This window comes from Cervus canadensis, chromosome 23, assembly GCF_019320065.1.
Source record: "Cervus canadensis isolate Bull #8, Minnesota chromosome 23, ASM1932006v1, whole genome shotgun sequence".
NCBI lineage: Eukaryota > Metazoa > Chordata > Mammalia > Artiodactyla > Cervidae > Cervus > Cervus canadensis.
In genome coordinates, this window is record NC_057408.1 from 49,212,930 (window position 1) to 49,235,095 (window position 22,166).

Sequence of the window (22,166 nt, forward strand, 5' to 3'; positions counted from 1 at the left end):
ACTTAAAGTTACTCTGTAAACGCAAAGTCAAATTATATAATCCCATTCATAAATACATCACAGTAATAAAACTAGTGTACAGTTTACAAATGTCTAATATGCTAATTTAAAACTCAAGCTCTAGGCAAAAGAAAATGCCAACATCAAGGATGACCTAAAATACCACTGGTTCTTTAGTAGCTATTCATCAACTCAAGATATACACAAATGGGGGAAAAAAGCAAAAAGAATGTAAGACTTCTGTTTTCAAACATGTCTTTAAATTTTTATAATTAGTAAAAACAGACTGACCCACAAATTTCGCCCTCCAAAATTCAAATCCTTATTAAATAGCTTCCTCAGATGGGAGTGTCATTTGGACAAAATTGCAACATTTTGCCTAGTATGAATTTGATAGAATTGGCTTATTCCTAAGTAATCCTGCATCAGACTAAAACAAATACAATTCTAATATATTTTTAAGTGATGCAGTTATAGTTAACTGCAACAAAGGAAGCCCTCTACCCACACCAGCCAATGAAATTTCAATGCCAGTAAGAATCATTAATTTCTCCTTTAATAAGAACACGTTCTACATTAAATTAAGCACATATACACACATAGAGTGATAAACACACACTATAAAATCTTTAAAAACCCAAATTAAGGTTAAGAAACTGTAAGACTAAACAAATTCTAATTTACTGGTTCCCTCATGAAAAAACAAAAAAACAAGGAAAGCCCTCTGCGTGTCACAGATCAGGGAAAATCTTGCCCCATGTGATTTATATTCCTCTTTCCTCAATTTCTCCAGTATGAGTCATGGGTAAATACCACCGAGCTCTCAACAGCATAGTAGTCCTACCATAGCAAAAAGAAACTCAACCTTCTTCACTTAGGGTTATGCCTAGAATATCGAGAGAGCACAGAAATACACAAAATGCTTCATGCTGTCTTTTCTCAATTTTTTTCTTTTTAATCAGAAGAGCCTTGAGTTAATATTAAATTTCAAAATGAAAAAGCATCCATCTCAATGATACAGAAGGACCATTTCTAGGACATTAATTTTTACTTAAATATTTTTAAAACTCAGTTTAATTACCTCTGCTTCTACATCCACATTTTGTTTCAAAAGTAACTTCAAAATGTCAACATGTCCATTCTGACTAGCAGCTTGCATAGCTGTGTGACCAGCACATTGTCCATTCACCTAAATACAAAAAGAAAGGATGAAGAAATGTCACAAGAAGGAAAGAGCCAATACATACACATGGTGTAGGTTTAAACCCAACAAACTGAATGATTCTATGAGAACAATTTAGGTTGGTGTTCTATATATCCTGATACAGATCACCAGAAACTTGACCTGTATCACATTTCTAAGTTAGGGAGGGATTCAGGCACTCTAAGAGTCCCACTGTTAAAAGAGTTACAAAAGAACTTTTAGCCAATCTGCAAAGTTGAAACAGAAAAGGATGGGAGGGAAGGAGGGACAAAGGGAAGTTACATTTATTTTAAATATGTGTCTACTTTAAGTATTATTAAACCTCAGAGTCTGTTTCAATGAAAAAAAAAGTAATGAGGTGAATGGAAGACTTTTAGAAAAGATACTGTCCAGTATAGTATGCATAAATTCAACAAACACAGCCAAATGTCAATGCTAAGCAAACTACCACAAAGGATACGTAAATGAGTTACCAGAGAAGCTATACACATCTGTTCCACTGTTCTACTATAAAGCAGTAATATCCAATCTTTTCTTCATTTCAGATGTTGTGTAAATGGATATGGAAATGCAACATGGAAAAACAGACATTTTTTCCAAAGAAGACATTTCAAATAGCCGACATGAACATAAAGATGCTCAATATTACTAATAAACCAGGAAATGCAAGTAAAAACACAGTACCATTTACATTATCGCCCCCTAAAATTAAAAACTTAGGTATAACCAAAATGTGTATAAAATGTACATAAGGAATACTACAGAACTCTGATAAATGGAATTAAGAAACTAAATAGATGGAGCGATACTCCATGTTCATGCATAAGAAGACTCAATAATGTCAAGATGTCAGTTCTTCCCAACTTGATCCGCAGATTCAACATAATCACTATCAAAATCCCAGCGAGTTACTGTATGGAAGTTTAAATGGACAGGCAAAAGGCCCAGAACAGTCAACCCAATATTAAAGGAGAGCAACAAAGCTGGGGGACTGACACTACCGGACTCCGAGACGTACCACAAAGCTACAGTAATCACGACAGTGTGGTACTAGCCAAAGAATAAACAAACGGAAGAAAGGAAAAGAACAGGAAGCCCAGAACAGCCTCTCATAAATACACTCAAGTGATTTTTAACAAAAAAGCAAAGGTAATACAATGGAGCAAAAACAATCTCAACAAACAGAATACATGGAAAATCTCTGTATCTTTCAATTTCAGTTTATTAAAATCTAAAACTGCTCTAAAACTAAAATCTTAAAATTAAAAAATTATCCAAAATTTCCACATATGAAAGACATGATTTCCAGGATAAAAAGATCAAACATTAAAAGCAACAGATGAAGATAGATCTACATCAAGGCACAACACTGTACAAGTTCAGACATTGGTAAAAAAAGAGATCTGCATGCTTGAAAAAATAAAACAGATCACATGAAGGATCAGGGATCAGAATGGCAATTCTGAATGCTGGAAGAAAATGGAATTATTCTGAAGGAAAATGATATCTAAACTTGAATTCTCTTCCCACCTAAAATTTAACTGTAATGTTAAAAAAGTTATATACTGAAGGCCTATTTCTCACGTACCCTATTTCTGAAGAAGCTACTGAAAGCCATGCTTCACAAAAAATAGAATAAAATTAGAGACAGAAGGACAGAGGATAAAGAAAACAAGAAATCCAGCACAGAAGAGAGGGGAAAGGAACCTGGAGGATGATGACTAAGAGACATTCCAGATGGATCCCGTCAGAGGCACTAAGAGAAATCTCTCTCAGATGAAACGCATACAAAACCTGATGTGCTGAATGTCTTAAGAGATTACACAATTAAGAGAGAATTCTGGAGAAGAATTAATAGTAACAATACAGATTACTAACAAATGAAAACAAAAGTGTTTAGATTATGTCCTGGGGTTAAGAGAGACAAGTGAACCCTTTGGAACAATGGAAGTGTTCTACATCTGAGTAGGGCTGTGGATTATGTTGGTGTATGCATTTGTCAAAACTGACTGATCCATGTATTTCACTGTATGTAAATTACACCTCAGGCGGTTTCATTTTTTTTTTAAAGAACAATTATGAACACCAAGGAAAGCAAAAAGTTGTGCAAGAAAACACAATCAAGTATCCTCCACAGCTCAGATACGGATGCTATTTGAATGTAACATGCAAAATTAGTTCCAACATTAACAAAATTATAAAGCAATACCATATTAAGAACCTGGAAGAGGTATGCATGTGTGTGGAAAGGATGGGCTAAATGTGGAGAAGGAAAGTGGAATCCTCACCTTCACAGAGCAGTATCAAAACATAACTTCTAAAACCTACAAGTCAAGAAATAAACAATAGAAATTACTGAAAGATGAGGAGGTAACTGTATGAAGGAAATCAGCTCAAAGAGATGAAAACAGTTGCCTCTGAAGAAAAGGAAAATAGCACTGAGAAGGAGAAGCTGCTTTTCATAACAAATCTTGGAGAACTATTTTTCCCTTTAAATTTTTAGAATGTACTACATTCTAAAAAAACAACTGAAATAAATCTGTAATGAAGAAAAAATTAAGTGTAATAAAATGTAAATCTGCGTAAGTAAATATAAAAGAAGTCTGACTCTACATTCCAAACACAAAAAAACATTTGGTACTTTAATATCTGAAACTATTTGTGATATAACTCACAACCAATCAAGAAACTACTGTGCCATGCTGCTGCAACTGATCCCCAACAAACCTGAAATGCCACATGAAATCACAGGAATAAGATGTTATTTCAGGCTTCCCTGATAGATCAGCCGGTAAAGAATCTGCCTGCAATGCAGGAGACCTGGGTTCGATCCCTGGGTTGGGAAGAGCCACGGAGAAGGGAAAGGCTATCCACTCCAGTATGCTAGCCTGGAGAATTTCATTGACTGTATAGTCCATGGGGTCGCAGAGTCAGACATAATTGAGCATCTTTCACTTTCACCTTATAAATTATAGATCTGATCTCTGTCAAACTGTCCAGCATACTTACATACAAAGATATGGTAATGAAAGCCCTCCCTACACAGTGACAATGATTCAAAGTGACACTCAACCTACAATCCTTTGGCCAGCACTGACATCATATTGGTTCCAGAATAGTAGCGATGCTTAAGCCAGTGAACAACTAAGCAAGAACCAGAATTTGCAGTTTGAACCCATTTAAAATATGGCTTTGGTGAATGGTAACATTACAACATAAACTATTAAGATTTACAAAATGCATGACCCCTAATTCAACTGCATTATGAATCATGAAACAGTCAACTTTCACAAGGAGGAGAGGGGAAAGCTTAGGTTAAATGTTTTGAAAAGAAGGATGGAAAATTGCTTATAATTGCTTATATATTTTTAAAATATATTTTTAAAATATACTTTTAAAACATTATAACATTTACCACGAGAAAATTTCACTGAATTTCCCCAAAGGACACTAACTACTTAAAAACCTGAAAGTAAATTTTGACATCATAAAGTTCAAAAGTCAGTACTAAAATAAGAAAGTCAGTAATCTTCTAGAAATGCACAATGAAGAAATAATGCCCAGTGTCATCTTTAAAATACCTTAGGAAAACAAGGAAGAAGGAATAGATGAAGCACATGTGGCAATATCTTAATAACTGCTGTGTAAAAGGTTTGTTGTAACTATTCTATTTTTGCGCATGCTTCAAAATAAAGTTTAAAATGCTCACATCCACATCTGGTCTTTTTAGCAAATCTTCCACTTTAGCAACATCTCCATTGGCAGCAGCCTTAACTAATTCTTCATTGAGGTCACCAGATTCTTGGGTTTCAAATAATTTCTTCAAGAGTTGGGAGAGTCTTTCTGTAAAGCATCAAATAAAGCTGCTAATATAGGAGGATCTCAAATCGTAACTACTAACAGACAACCATTACCCACATGCCTGTAATATATACTTTTCCTGTTTTATTATGTCTGTCATTAATATTACTTTGGTACTAAGCTACAGATACTACCCATGCAAGTTACAATTACTACCATATAAAACTGCTTTAAATCTGAGCCCACAATTACTCCCGGTCTATTCCAATTCATGTATTTCAAGTTAAAATTTCAGAAAAAGAGAGTTACACACAAACTGTAATTCAAGACTTTGGAGTCATACCAAAGGTATTATAAATGAACACACTACCACAGGAGTATCATAATGATACAAATTGCCTTTCAGGTCTTGAGTGTATCTTACTGCTCTCAGACCTCAATGCAACAGATCAATGATTATGATACAAAAGCAATATAATCTCTATAGTCTCTGGGGAAATATTTTAGGGACAAACCAATTTTCAGTTGAAAATATTAAAATAAAATATTTCAAAGGTGCCAACTGACTGGTTCTGACTAAAACAAGAAAGAACCAGGTATGTGCTTATATAAATCCTTTCCTAAGGTTTGGTTTGGTTTTTTTCCCTCCAAATAGCATTGATCAGTAGAGAATCTACCCAGTTCTCCTCCTTAACTCTAGGATCTACTTACTGGAAAGCAAAGAGGTCACAAACTGAGACCCAACACCAAATCCACATTATCTGAGAGAAGGATATCAACAATTTTTCACTCTTTCAATATGTAACAGGTAGGCCAAAAAGTTCATTTGGGTTTTTCCATAAGATGTTATGGATGAAATTTTTGGCCAGCCTGATAAAAGTCAGCCTACTGTGATGCTATCTAACCACAAGGTAAGAATAAACACCACCTGATTTAACCTCAAACACATTAGCAAATTACAGCAGGAAAGATGGCCCAAGCAGAGGAAGCAGAAGGCAACACGAAATAAAACTGGAGGCCAGCCAATGTTTTCCTTCACTTTCTTACTGTGCACAGTTACGGCTCCATCTTCTCTTCTGGATGTCAGCTACATTCCTAGAGTAAGTTGTAACCAGTTGTCTAATGAACTGAGTGTGTACACAGAGCTGGATCATGAGAAGAAAAGCTCTGGGCCTGAGTCTACCCAAGCATCCAGCATACGCACATCTTAGCACAGCTCTCTCCACCCACTGTGGCCTGTACAATACCTCTCATAAAATGACAAGAGAAAAGGTGTGGCTGATACATAAAAATATCCAGAAAGAAAGCCATCTGCTAGCAATAATATTGGAAATTAAAAAAAATAAATAAGGCAGTCAAAGAGAGTGATGGTTCTGTGGCAGAAAACAAATGTTCTGACTAAAGAGTAGCATGTTGAATTTCAGGTATCTCCTATTTGACGTGGAGAAGCCCTTGATATATCTGAGAAAATGAACATGTTTATAGAATTTTCACAGGGCATACCTCAGCCAGTGCAAAGGTGGTTCGTCATATGAAAAAAGAAAAAAAAAAAAGACATTTAGCGCAAGTTTAAAAGGTAGTTAATATGCAAGTGAGGTAATGTGATCTTGGAGAAAATCAAGATCACACACAACATTATCTGTGTACCAGAACTGGAGAATGAGGAAGGGCTCTAATGTAAACCACATTGCTATTAAAGAAACACAAAACAGAACATACCACCAGACGCATTGCTAATGGCTGATCCTGCGGATGCCACCTTGGAAACTGCCGCTGGATTATACGTCCAAGATGTTCCACATACTTCCACCTTTAAATCGCTGTCTGAATAAATCTGCTGTACTCGGCCAACTTTACCTAAAGTCTTAAAAACAAGATTAGATTTATGTTTGATTTATTAGATTTATGTTTCCAAGTCTACACTATAGAAATCAATCATCAGTTTTTACATGTTTGAAGTATTAATTTTACTTGATTCCTAATTTAAAAAACTTTTAAAGGATAATCATATTCAAATGGATTATTTACTAGCGACAAACTTTACAGAGTATCTTTAAAAAATATTTTAATAAAACTATTACACTTCCACAAGAATATAAAAATAATCATGACAATCTTATTCAAAAAAGTAACCTTATAAGATACCTCTAAAAAACTTGTAACTCAAATAGTCCAAACTATCATTGATCTAGTCTAAAAAAAGAAAATCTGCTTTCTAAAAAAAAAAACTTAAACCAAAAAGGGCTCAAAGCTTACATCTATGTTTAAATCCTTTTTGGAATCAAGCCTAATTTCAAGACAGAAGTATGAAAGTCACTATCATCAGGAAGCCTCTTTGTCTCACCTTAACATTACATTTGCCACTAAAAGCTCTATCAAATTAGATTTATCTATCATATATTAACTATAGCCCTTTAGGGATCTTCCCAGGCTAATCGAAGGGCTTCCCTGGTGGCTTAGCAGTAAAGAATACACTGCAGGAGACCCGAATTCAATCCCTGGGTCAGGCAAGATCCCCAGAAGGGAAAGGCTACCCATATTTTTGCCTGGAGAATCCCAGGGACAGAGGAGCCAGGTGGGCTACAGTCCATGGGGTCACAAAGAGTTGGATACAACTTAGCAACTACACAGACATAGAGAATGGACTTATGGACATGGGGAGAAGGGAGGAGAGGGTGAGATGTATGGAAAGAGTAACATGAAAACTTACATCACCACAGGTAAAATGGATAGCCAACAGGAATTTGCTGTATGGCTCAGGAAACTCAAACAGGGGCCCTGTATCAATCTAGAGGGGTGGGGTGGGGCGGGAGATGGGAGGGAAGGTTCAAAGGGGAGGAGATATATGTGCACCTATGGCCAATTCATGTTGAGGTTTGACAGAAAACAAAATTCTATGAAGCAATCATCTTTCAATAAAAAATTAAATTAAAAAAAAAAAACTAAACAACAACAACAAAGTTACTCTAACTGAAGTAAATTTAGAAAATAAAAGGCATACAGATGCTAAGCTGCCAGTGTAGAGTACAGTTCTCAAAGGATTAAGCTAATTTATAGTTTCTAAAATTAAACTCATCAAAGCTTTTCAAAACTCCATAAGCAAGCTATAGTTCCGACTCCCAAAGGACTTTATACACACTTACTGGGAGCATAGCTTCTGCCCATTCTCCATGTCCTCTCTGTAGAAGTTTAATTCTCTCCAGATCAAAGCAAACTTGCACAAGATCACCCACTTGAAACTGAGAGGTGCCGCCCTCTGCGCCCTGCGCAGCATCCCCACTTCGGACAATGTTTGCTTTAGTGAGAACAGCAGGGTTGAAGGTCCACCTAAAAACCAAAGCAAAATTCAAAGTCGGTAAGTTTACTTAACTTCAGCACAACATTCATAGTTAACCACTGGAGGGAGAAAAGCATTATAACACATCCAAAGTGTAAAGCAATCCTTTATGATTACATCCTGAATGATCTGTATTTCTTTTTAGAATTTTGTTACACAAATTTGAGAGAAGAGTCATCCATAATCTCACCATACTAGTACGATACGCTTTTGTCTAGATTATCGCTTGCATGCTTTAAAAATTGTTATAAAAGTAATACACACTCGTTGTTAAAGATTAAAACATTTCAGAAACATGTAAAGTTTCATTGCACATAAACACACCTCGATCACCATTCTGCACCCCTCTACACAACAGTTAATATTCCATTGTATATGGAATGCAAATCTTCTATTAATATGCTGAGTGATGATTGTAACAGAGAGTTAATTTGCCCAGCTGAAATGATCACTCTTCTTTTGTACCTTCAGAACAGCCTGAATACTCACTTCTCAAAACTACTTACAACATTGCAATACAGCTATTTCTGACTTTATCTATCCAAATTTAAAGGGAAACTTCTTCAAAGTAGAAGACCATGTCTTAACTGTCTCTGTAATTCTAAAACTAATCACAGGCCCTAATACAGGATAAGTACTTAATAAACTGTTCTTAAATAAAGAATAATTTTTTTTTTCCCTAAAAGTCAAATGTTATGTTACTAATAACACTAGTACCCAAGAGAATTTGGACCAAGGAAGAATTCTGCAAGTAACAATCCTAACCTGTGTTAATTTACCATTTCCAAATAAGAGGCCATTTAAGACAACATATGTTAATACGTGCTATTCTGAATTTAAGATTTTTTTCCCTTCTTTATTAAGATGTAATTCACATACAATTCACTCATTTAATGTGTATAAATCAGTGGTTTTAGTATATTCAGTTGTATAACCAACCACCACTATAATAAATTCATTTTCATCATCACAAAAAGATACCCCCATGACAATCAGCAGTGACTGTGAAATCAACTCTCTCTTCCCAGCCTCTAACAGCCAGTAATAAACGCTTTCTGTTTCTATGGATTTCCTTATTCTAGACATTTTCTATAAATAAAATCAGATAGTATGTGACCTTTTGTGACAGGCTTCTTTCACTCAACAAATTTTTTCAAGATTTATCTATGTTGCAGCATATGTCAGTACTCCATCCCTTTTTATAGCCAAATAAAATGTTCCATTAGATGGATATACCACAACTTGCTTATCCATTCAGGAGTCAATACACATTTGGCTTATTTTCACATGTTGGCTGTTATGAATAATGCTTCTACAAACATCCATGTACAGATTTTGGTGTGGGCACATTGTAATTTTCTTGGATATAAACCTGGAAGTGGACATGCTGGGTAATACGTCAACTCTATATTTAACATTTTGAGAAACTACTGTTTTCCAAAGCATCTAGACCACTTCACCTACTTATCATTAATGTAGGAGGGTTTCGTTCCAGTTTCTCTATGCCCTCAGCAACACTTGTAATTATCCTACCTTTCTGTTCTAGCCATTCTAGTATGTGAAGTGGTATTTCATTGTGGTTGTGAACTGAATTTCCTTAGTAACTAATAACGTCCTGCATCTTCTCAAGGGTGAAACAGAATGGACTGACTCCCTCCAGAGTTCGCACAGTAAAGCTCTATGGCTCCAACGTAACTGTATTGGAGACGGGGCCTTTAGGGAGAAAAGTAAGGCTAAATGATGTCACAAAGGCGAGGTGCCACATGAGGACAATGAGGAAGCAGTCCTCTCCAAGCCCAGAAGAGGTCTCACCAGAAACCTACCCTGATGGCACCCTGATCTTGGACTTCTAGCCTCCAGAACAGTAAAAAAAGAATAAAAAAAGAAATATCTATTGTTTAAGCCACCAGTCTGTGATATTTTGTTAAGGAAACCCTAGCAGACTAACGCAATGCATTCATTGACCATTTCTGTACCTTCTGTGAGAAGCTTCCCTCGTAGCTCAGATGGTAACGAATTTGCCTGCAATGCAGGAGGCCAGGGTTCAATCCCTGGGTTGGGAAGATCTCCTGGAGAAGGAAATAGCAACCCATTCCCGTATTCTTGACTGGAAAATCCCATGGCCAGAGGAGCCTGGTGGGCTTCAGTCTATGGGGTCGCAAAAGTTGGATACAACTGAACAACATTAATATGTTCTGTTAAAAGATGTCTACTTAAATCCTTTGTCCATTTTCAACTAGGTTATTTACCTTTTATTGTTGAATTTTAAGAGTTCTTTACAGTGTATTCTAGACACAAGTCCCTAATCAAACATATGATTTGCAAATATTTTCTCCCATCCCACAGGTTATCTCTTCACCATTTTGACAGCCCCCTTAGAAATATTAAAGTTTTAATTTTGATGAAGTATAACTTATTCACTTTTTCTTTGGTTGCTTCTACCCTGGAGGTCATATCTAAGAAACCACAGTTTAATCCAAGGTCATGAAGATGTACAACTATGTTTTGTTCTAAGAGTTCTACAGTTTTACCTTTTGCATTTAGGTCTGTGATTCATTCCGACTTAATATTTATACATGGTGTGAATTAGGGGTCCAATTTCATTCTATTTCATGCCAATATACAACTGACATTGCATGATTTGGTTTGGGTGCTTTCTTTAACTGCAGCTTTATTTTTTAATTATTGCAAAATTGACATAAACATTAGTTAACACAAAATTAGATGAACATTGCAATAATTGAATATTTGTAAATACTGTCAGCACCATTTGTTGAAAAGACTATTGTTTCCCCCACTGAACTGTGCTGAACACTTATCAAAAATTAACTGACTTTAAATGCAAGGGCTTATTTCTAGACTCTCAATTCTACTCAACCAATCTATAAGCTGGTTTTAGAAAAAACAGAGGAACCAGAGATCAAATTGCCAACATCCGCTGGATCATTGAAAAAGCAAGAGAGTTCGAGAAAAACATCTATTTCTGCTTTATTGACTATGCCAAAGCCTTTCACTGTGTGGATCACAATAAACTGTGGAAAACTGTGAAAGAGATGGGAATACCAGACCACCTGACTTGCCTCTTGGGAAACCTATATGCAGGTCAGGAAGCAACAGTTAGAACTGGACATGGAACAACAGACTGGTTCCAAATAAGAAAAGGAGTACATCAAGGCTGTATGTTGTCACCCTGCTTATTTAACTTATATGCAGAGTACATCATGAGAAACGCTGGGCTGGAAGAAGCACAAGCTGGAATCAAGATTGCCGGGAGAAACATCAATAACCTCAGACATGCAGATGACACCACCCTTATGGTAGAAAGTGAAGAAGAACTAAAAAGCCTCTTGATGGGGACTTCCCTGGTGGTCCAGTGGCTAAGACTCTGAGCTCCCAATGCAGGGGAGCCAGGTTCAATCCCTGGTCAGGGAACTAGACCCCACATGCTCCAGCTAAGACCCAACACAGCCAAATAAATAAATAAAAAATAAAAAAAATAAAAACCCTCTTGATGAAAGTGAAAGAGGAGAGTGAAAAAGTTGGCTTAAAGCTCAACATTCAGAAAACCAAGATCATGGCATCCAGTCCCATCACTTCATGGCAAATAGATGGGGAAACAGTGGAAACAGTGCCTGACTTTATTTTTCTGGACTCCAAAATCACTGCAAATGGTGACTGCAGCCATGAAATTAAAAGATGCTCACTCCTTGGAAGGAACGTTACGACCAACCTAGATAGAATATTAAAAAGCAGAGACATTACTTTGCCAACAAAGGTCCGTCTAGTCAAGGCTATGGTTTTTCCAGTGGTCATGTATGGATGTGAGAGTTGGACTATAAAGAAAGCTGAGCGCCGAAGAATTGATGTTTTTGAACTATGGTGTTGGAGAAGACTCTTGAGAGTCCCTTGGACTGCAAGGAGATCCAACCAGTCCATACTAAAGATCAGTCCTGGGTGTTCATTGGTAGGACTGATTTTGAAGCTGAAACTCCAATACTTTGGCCACCTGATGTGAAGAACTGACTCATTTGAAAAGACCCTGATGCTGGGAAAGATTGAGGGCAGGAGGAGAAGGGGACGACAGAAGATGAGATGGTTGGATGGCATCACCGACTTGATGAACATGGGTTTGGATGAACTCCGGGAGTTGGTGATGGACACGGGGGCTTGGCGTGCTGCGGTTCATGGGGTCACAAAGAGTCGGACATGACTGAGTGAATGAACTGAACTCAACTGAATCTACATGTCTATTTTTAAGTCAGTAATAGACTGTCTTGATTACTGCAGCTGTGTAGTAAATTTTCAAATTAGGGAGTCCTCCAACTTTGTTGTTCATTTTCAAACTATTTTGGCTATTCTGGGTCCCTTCAGTTTCCACATGAATTTTAGGATCAGTTTGCCAATTTCTGTAAAAGAAAGGCAACAGGATTTTAATAGGGATTGTACGTATCTGTTGATTGAGGAATACTGTCATATGTTAAATGATGAATTATTTCCTCCAAAAACATATGCTGAAATGTTAATCCCCAATACCTGAATGTGACCTTATTTAGAAACAGAGTCTTTGCAGATATGATCAAGTCAAAATGAAGTCATGAATAATTAGCATGGGCCCTAAATCCAATGACTGGTGTCCTTAAAAGGTCATATACAACCATCTTTTCATCATTTTCTATGTAAAAGATTTTAGAATTTCCATGAGCTCAATTAATGTTCTTCTACACCTCCTTACGGTTCTTTCCTCATGGAGGGCTAAGCTACAAGTGCTGGCTTGATGAAAAGAAAATAGTGGGCCAGAGGATAGTTTATGTGGCTCTCAGTATCAGATAATCTCTGATACTGAACTTGACTAACCGGAGATTAATTTGAATGAATTTAAGAATAAAATGTGTGCCTCACCCCAAAAAAGAAGAAGAAGGTCATGTGAAGACACAGGGACACACAGACTCACTGGGGACAAGGTCAAGTGAAGACGGAGACAAAGAAACAAGGGATGCGCCAGCCGGCCAAGGCACCCCAGGGATTAGAGCAACTGTCGGCGCCAGGAAAGAGGCGCAGCACAGACCCTCCTCAGAGTTCCCAGAAGGAACCAGGCTTGCCAACACCTTGACTTTGAGCCTCCAGGACTGTCAAAGAAGAAACTTCTGCTGTGTGAAGCCACTCTGTGGTAATTTGTTGTGGCAATTCTAGGAAACTAATGCACCATCTACACAATATTAGATCTTCTGATCCATAAACATGAAACATCTTTCCATTTATTTAGGTCATCTTTAATTTCCTTAATAATGTTTTAGAGTCTTCAGTGTATATGTCTTGTACTTATTGGGCTAAATTTAATATTAAGTATTTTATTCTTTGATGCTATTATAAACAGAATTGTTTTCTTATTTTCATTTTCAGGTTGTTCATTGTAGTATAGAGAAATACACTTTTTATATTATTTTTCTGTATTAATATTATATCCCATGACTATGCTGAATTCATTTATTACTTCTAACAGTTTTTTTTGTTGATTCCTTAGATTTTTCTATGCACGAGATCACATCACATGTGAACAGAGATGGCTTAACTTGTTCCATTCTCTTACTTCTCCCTCTTATTTCTTTTTCTTGCCTAACTGCCACAGCTTGACCCTCTAGGACAAGATGGAATAAAAGCAGGGAGAGCAGACATTCTGGCTTTGTTCCTGATCTTAAAAGAGAAAGCATTCAGTCTTTCACCACTGAGGACGCTGCTCACTGTAGGATTTCATAAATGCCCTTTATCAGGCTAAAGAAGTTCCCTTCTGTTCTTAGTTTATTTAGTATTTTTACCATGAAGGATGTTGGATTTTGTCAAATGTTTTTTGTGCATCTCTTGATATGGTCACATATATTCTCCAGATCTGAAAACAATTAGAGTTAATTCTATACTTTGGATAGCAATTTAATGTTTATTTTTCTTATTCTATATATAATCCCTCCCCTAAAGAAATTTGAGAGAGTTAGTTTCTTTAAGTACATGGCAGTAATAAAGATTTGACAATTAACTATTGTTTTTTCTCTAAAATACTATAAACATATTAGTAAACTGGATACTTTTTGGCTCCTAGGGATAAATAAATAAAAGGCACAGGCCCAGTCTCCAAGAAACTTGAAACCCAACGATCAAATAAATAACCATTTTAGTGGATAATAGGAGGCTTAAACAGACAAATATTGTATGCATGTACCAGGGAGGGTAGCTGGAGAGAGGAGGCAAGCACATATTCAGTATTTACAGGAGGCAGAGGAGTTATCCGGAGAAGACGAAGACAAGGAGCATGGAAGGATGGAGTGTGCATGAAGGATGGTGTGTATGGAAGGTTACAGAAATGACTAAATGCACACAGTGCTGTGTTGCTGATACCGGTGAGTGTGTGGCAAGGGAGAGCTGCGTCACCGTGAGACAACAGGAGACAGAGACCAGAGGAGTTCACTGCTATTACCCTGTTCATTCAGGGTAGACTGATACAGTCCACCAGGAACAGAAAACTTGTTAGCTACACTTGGACCCAATACTGATACAATGTATTCTGCTCACTAAAGGGAGAAAAAAGTGCATAGAACATTGACTCATAAATACACACACACATACACAAAGTTCTTACTTGCTTCCTTCCACTTTACTAAGGTATTCTGGATTTTCTTCTACTACTGAAGAGTCAGCTGTAAGAAGTCTTTGTTATGTCACATTATTTGCTTTTTGTAAGGCTCAGAGTTCCTCTGTAGACAAATTTCACTTGCCATTACTGAAAATTAAGAAATAGAACCAACCTATTGCCGCTTGGATACTGTACTACAATGTCATGATCTTCATCAATTCCACAAACTGTTCCAGTTGTAGTCAAGGTCTCAAACATGCCATCAGTCCATCCGCCATGACCGTGCTGCAAAGACTGTACAATCTCAAGGTCCAGATCTATGTTGACCAGGTCACCAATCTGCAGCCCACCAGGATTCCTGTTGCCATTCTGCTCACCTGTAATTGCAGCGGGAGGTGACCAAGGGCGAGGAAACCACAGCAACAACAGGCAACTGCACTGTTCTCAATGTTTTTAAAAAGCCCCAGACAGTTGAGTTTCAGTTACTATCTAATCTTAAAATGGTTTGAGAATAAAATGTGAGTATAAAAATCTAGAATTATACAGCCTTAAAAAAGAAAGAAAAGAAAACAGACTCAAAAGCAGAAATAAAGTAATGATTTATAACAATGACTGAAGAGGAGCAGAATCTATAGATGACAAGGCACTGACTATCGAAACACGAAGCTCTGGGCGTTGGTAACTCACCTTTCTGCCTGGACGGCTTGTTCAAGAGTCAGGATAGCTAACTAAAGAATACCAAAGAGACTCCTGGAATTTTGTTATCTCTGAAGTGCTTACTATTATTATTTACCAAATGGTTTTTGTGATTTTTGCCTCAATAGCATTTTTAAATATTTTAAAAGCCCATTTCCAAGATTGTTTTCAAAGCTATTTCTGGGACAAAGGAGGCAAGATCATCAAACACTATGCTGAGGGATCCTAAACGTCTACGTTGATTCCACACTTTTCTTGTAAAGTCCAAATACAAAAGAAGAATATTTCTGAATGAAAGAGAGATGATCTCATCTCTCATCAAAACCATAAGATTTTCTTCCATATTCTCCTTTTTTCTAAAAAATTAAAGTATGCTGCAAGAAAACAGCACTTTGGGGCAGTAAGGGAAAACAAATGATTTGAAAAGAGGAACACAGAGTTCACACGAGAACAGCTAAATCAGAAGAGCCTAAAGGCTTAATTGGAAGAATGTGGCAAATGTCCATTGTAGCAACAATGAAGAATCTATAAAATGAAAGTAGTTTTGGTTTTCTTGTTCTTTATTTTAATCATACGTTAATTTATATTTATCATATTATCTTAATCTTGGAGCTGCTGTTATATTTTCACAGGAATTTATAAATATTAAATTGTTCGGTCTCATTCTCAGCAGTATAAGAGATATAACATTGGTAATACAACACAAAATTTTTCAACAAGTTCATGATTAAAACAAAAAAGTTTCACACAGTATTGGTATGCCCTATAAATGATGTATCAATTTAGCAAGACATGACAACTCTTTCAGAGATTAAATGAATCATTAAAAAAGAACAAATGCTTTTAAAACCAAACACAACCAAGAGCATGCCTTTAAAAATCTTTAATGGTAACTAATTTTCGTAAAGCCCAGTTGAAACGCTTTTCTGATTCCACGAACTCTGACCCACTATTCAGAAATTTTCTTGTCTGCTAACTCACCTAGCACAGGACAATGATCTCTGTAGAAAGAACCTCCTTTGGCATCCTGGACACACTTCAGATCAGACTACAAAAAAAGAAACCAAAAGAATCACCCTTAAAAGCTCCAAGTATAGCTCAATACCTAAAATAGGCAAAAATGTTCACTCAGAACATTATCCTCAACAGAAGTAGCTCTGGGTTAATAATCACACTAAACACTGCTTTCAAAAACACCCATCAAAAACTATAAACTTGATCTTCAGATACTTTAAGCTTTCTTTTATAGTTCAAAATTAAAATGTCTGGATCTTTACCACTGAAATATTTTCAAAAACACATGTTGGAAAAAAAGAACTACAACAAAAATCTTGTATTTAAAAAGTACATAATACATTCCATTTAAAAGATACTTTTACCAAAAAAGAGGTCATCTCATTTGATCTTTCTAACCAATTTTATCAGATATACAAGGTAGGCATTGATTCATTTAATAAAGGAAATTATCCAAAACTAGTCAGAAGGGAGAAAAAGAAAGTACCAAATCCAGTCTTTTGATTCTGTGTCCGTATAATTTCCTATTTATATCACTTTTAGTCCTTATTTTACCATAATTTAGTTAACTGAAGTTCCTTCCCACTTAGCTTTAATAAGAAATTATTTAAGTATCTATTTGAATGGGGAAGCAGTTGTGGTATAATGAAAAGTACAGAAAATGTGAAGTTAGATGAGAAACTTTGAGGGTGACTATGAAAATTCAGAACTAGATTACCTGAAAGTGCCTAAAAGTACCATATATATATATATATATATATACATACACATATATAGATGTATAAAGTGACCAATATACACTTACTGTATTAAGAAAATGAGCTCCTTTACACACATACACACAATCCAACTCTCTGTTACAGCCTCCTTTGCCACTGGAGTTCACATTTAGTTCAATCCTAGCCAAAGAGTCATGGGTCAAACTGTTTCAATGTGATACTTTAACCTACCAATTCCACTTCTAGGAATCTATCTTAAGAGAATATACTCATAAATGTACAAAGACATATGCACAAGGATGTATGTCACTGAAATAGCACTTGCAACAATGAAAAACAAAAACAAAAAGCCAACCCAGACACCCATCAACAGAAATTTCATAAACAATGGCATAACCATACAAGGAGTGCTACCCAGCCATCAAAAAAGAATGGGAATCAACCTACATATAAATACTACTCCTTAAGCACTTGAGTAATTCACAGTGTTTCTAGGTCAGTCATTTTCAATTACCAACAGTACACTTTAAAAATACAGGGAAAAAAACACCTTAAAAATAATGTTAACATCTATTATATTCAATTCTCACTTTACAGATGTTCCTTCCTACTGCCTACTCATGATTCAGATGACATTATGACAAAAGGAAATGACACAAGAAAAAATGAAAGATTACAATAAGGGCTATTTTTAATTTCCTTTCTTTCACCCACCCAATATTTTCATCTTCTATGGTTCTTAGACTTACCATGCCCTCAAAGCCAACTCTGTACAGGTTCTTAGCACCATTATCCCAGAGAACATAGGCTGCGCTATGCGGGCTTGATGCACTCCAGTCTTGGATCTCTGTTACCTAAGGGAAATTTTTGAGGGGAAAAAAAATCTTTAAGAAGAGAGGAGAGGCTGATTCTTTTAATTATATTCAAATCTTTAAAATTACTTCAGTTACAATCCTGTGTAACAGGATCATGAAAAACACTTACTTGCCAAATATATGTCACTTCTAACATACAATTGAATTAGAGATACTTTTCCAGAATATTATAAGGTTATTTCTAAAAGCACTGTAGAAATTTTATTTATTTGTTTTTGGCCACATTGCATGGCTTGCAGTATCTCAGTTTACTGGACCAGGAATTGAACCTGGGGCCACAGCAGTGAGAGAGAGCATGGAGTCCTAACTACTGGACCACCAGGGAAGTCCCTAAAACTACTGCAGAAATTTTAAATTGAGAGGCTTAGTGATTACAGTGATGATGGATTATCAGCAAATACATAATTCAAAATTTAAAATCTTTACTCTTAAAGGGTTCCTACTAACAGCAGTGTATCCTTTTAAACCTATTTTTTGATACAAAATTTAAAATCTTTGACCAAATACCCAGAACAATTCAAGATAACTCAGCTCTCTGGTCAGCTGAACGGGGATGAGCACAGGCTCAAAGGCCATGTTTAAAGAAGGCCTGAGAGATCTGGTTCCTCCAGCAGTGCCTCTCAGCTGCCCTGAAAAGCAGGCCATCCAAGCTAAAATGCCACGACTACAATGGAAACCCAGACACTACCTCCAGGCCCCACATGCCACCAGACGGATTCCTTAGAGCAGTCAATATTTCAAAAACAAAAAACAAAAAAAATAGAGTTGCTATTGATTTAGGGCCAAGAATCAACTACACAAAAATGACACACAGTGAGCACTGAACTTGGGGATTTTCAAGTGAACCAGTCTACAGCCCAGGCTGGGAGGCTGTGCATGTGCAACTCAGGACTCCTCCAACTTGACACTTTACCAACCACCCTTCATAGTTTCTCAGAATGCCAGGCTGATACTAAACATAATTTTTAAGGTATGCCCTTAAAAACAGACTACTATCTCAAATAAGATACATAATGATCACTTCATTTCCACCCTGTGCTAAAGAAACAGTTTTGCAAGCTACATATTTTACATAATGACTGCTTCATTTTCATCCTGTGCTAAAGAAACAATTTTGCAAGCCATGTAGTTTACAGTGCTTTTGTGAGATAAAAAGTTTTTATGCTTAGGATTTAATTAAATACTTGAATAATATTTCAAAGCATTAGTAAATGAGTTTATTCTTTCTAATTTTAAAATAAATTATGTTATAAAAATACAACACAAACTTTAAAAAAATAATTAAAAAATGAAATGAACATTAGACTAAGAAAAAGAAAATTACCAGTACTTTTAAAGTCCCCTGCATGCCTCTCACCAACCCCACCCACCTGCCTCCTAACAGAAGTAACCACCATCCCGACTGCGGAGTCCATTGCTGCCATGTTGGGTTTTATGATTTTCACAACTAACCACTGTATAATCTTCAAAAGCAAGAGTTTCTAACATTCTAAAGTGAAACACACAATTTGTAGGAAGGAAAAATCGCTTTTGATTATAATACAGTCAGATTCTATTTCATTTATTTTTAAAAATGCAGTACTAGATTAAATAAGCCTGTGTTTTTACGAGAGGGACAAAAAAGCATTTGATCAACTAAAAAAGACTACAAATTTTGTTTAAATTGAATTCATCCTAAATTTCAAATTACTTGGAATATAAGCAAGTTCATTACTCAAACTGTGAATCACTAAATGAAATCACTTCATTTGTTAATGTGATTCAGTTTGTCGAGTAGGAAGTAAAGTGGAAAGCATAAGAAAATAACTACATTAATTTCTTACTTTCGATTCTGATTAATAAATATGTGTGGAATGGCTACTAAAACATTAGGTAGAAGGTTGCTGAGAAATTCTGTGAAGATCAAACGGACAATATCTGCACTGATCAATCTTAACACCACTAGTAGTAGAATTATCAAGACTTTACATGCCTCCTTTATGTGCAATCTAAGTACACACACCAGTAATGAGGTACTCTTGCCAAAATAAACTTGAACCCGAATCTACTCATTTCTCTACATCTAACAATAGGTTTATAAGAAATACAACAATTAGAAGAACACGTTAAAGAATACCATAAAGAATCGATCAGAAAAATACAAAGAACTTGGTTTCTTCAACAAATAAATGGCAGTTTTTAAAACACTGATAAATTCTGAAGTTGGATGTTGGGTGCACGGGGATTTGTTATATTATACTTTCTGGTGTATGTTTGAAATTTTCCATAATAAAGTTTTTTAAAAAGAAGGAAATAGAAGAAGGAAATGGCAACCCACTCCAGTATTCTTGCCTGGAAAAGTCCATGGACAGAGGAGCCTGGCGGGCTGCAGTCCAAGGGGTTACATGACTGAGCATGTGTGCACGAGGGTGGAGGGAGATGGGCTGGTAGCAATAAAGTGGTAGGACTAAAAATAAAATAAAATAAAAAGAAGGAAATATATCTAGTGTATGTGTATGAGGCAATTAACATATATTTAAAGCATTTGTAAAATGAAAACAGTCTTGAAATACTAACATAGGTAGTTAAGACCATATTACACATTTCTATGATATCCTTACATCATGTCTGTCAAAGCCTGCACTTGACCTGCTTATTTGTGTGTTAACACTGTTGTCACATGCAAAAAACCACGGTACATGCAGGCATTTGACAGGCCATAGTAGGTGTCAGTATTAACACAATATCAGTCCAATTTGGAATCTATCCCTTAAAATGGCTCAAACTAACCATACAGTTGAGAACACATAGTAAGGAGAATGGGGAATCTTGAACCTCAAGGTAAAAAAGATAAGAATACACTACCACCTTCATGTGGGTTACACCAGGTTCATGTGGGTTACACCAGAGGACTGGGAGAGAGAAGCCAGCCATGAAGGAAAAGGGGAAATTAAAAACGTTATTCATTCACACACACAGTCAGAGTCAGACAAAAATTGTATTTCATTTCAAACATGTGCTTAAATAATGTTACCTTAAAGACTTCCTATTACATTAAGTTCCCTCACTCAGAGTCATATGTGCAAAATGGTTTCATTTATTTTTCTTTTTGTTCCTAAAATGTAACAAGTATTAAATCATAACAAACCAAAAATGTAATGCTGATGACTCAAAGCTTCAAAGTTGCTACTTTGCATTCCCCCTAAGAAGTGCCGATATAATACAAATCCCAGGAAGTACCATTTATGTGGCTTCAGGCTTTAGCAGCAACTGCTTTTGAAAAGGTGATGAAAAAAAGTTTTTTTAACCCTCTGACCACATAATTAAGTGTGAGGAAGAATATAAAGCTAAAACACTTTTCAGAATAAAAGTATTAAAAAACTTACTTCTCATGTACTCTTTCAAAAAACATTACTAGGACGTGTACTCCGTCAAAAGGAAGAGTAACTAAGGAAGATGATGTAATAGGATACAGAAAACACAAGATCCAGCCAGGAAAGAGACAAAGGCATCCATCAGAGGGGGCTGCCAAGATGCCTGCTGGGTACCAGGTGTCAAGGGCAATCCGACTGCAGCCACATGACTCACAGGCCAGACATGCTGAAGGCTTTCAATACCAAGATGTCCACTGCCATCATATTGCTTTATCGACCTAAGGACACACTGCCTGAGTGAGCCAGACTCAAATTCTCAACTGAACTTGGCTTACTAGACTATGTAATGATGAGGTTCCCACTCTCCCCTGCACCCCCCATTCCCTGCCACCTAAACCAGCCCACTCCATAGAATACTCTGCTTTGCCTTATTCCTAAAACTTTGAGGTGTAGCATGGTAAGTTTGGAAGCAAACAACACACGCGCTCTGACTACATTCCTGTCCAGCGTACAGCACGTGGTCCAGACTTCTGCCCTCCCTGGTG

At 36.4% G+C, this 22,166-nt stretch overlaps 1 protein-coding gene across 1 annotated transcript in view; it reads right to left on the reverse strand.

The window, feature by feature from the left end:
• The window catches only part of MIB1 (MIB E3 ubiquitin protein ligase 1), a 97,176-nt gene that overhangs the window by 51,528 nt on the left and 23,482 nt on the right, over nucleotides 1-22,166 (reverse strand). The window contains exons 4-10 of the mRNA XM_043444356.1: nucleotides 18,143-18,247; nucleotides 16,642-16,708; nucleotides 15,137-15,341; nucleotides 8,149-8,332; nucleotides 6,725-6,869; nucleotides 4,914-5,047; nucleotides 1,082-1,189 (exon numbers count right to left, since the gene is read on the reverse strand). Coding sequence (XP_043300291.1) covers nucleotides 1,082-1,189; nucleotides 4,914-5,047; nucleotides 6,725-6,869; nucleotides 8,149-8,332; nucleotides 15,137-15,341; nucleotides 16,642-16,708; nucleotides 18,143-18,247 — 948 coding nt within the window. The remainder of the gene's footprint in view (nucleotides 1-1,081; nucleotides 1,190-4,913; nucleotides 5,048-6,724; nucleotides 6,870-8,148; nucleotides 8,333-15,136; nucleotides 15,342-16,641; nucleotides 16,709-18,142; nucleotides 18,248-22,166) is intronic.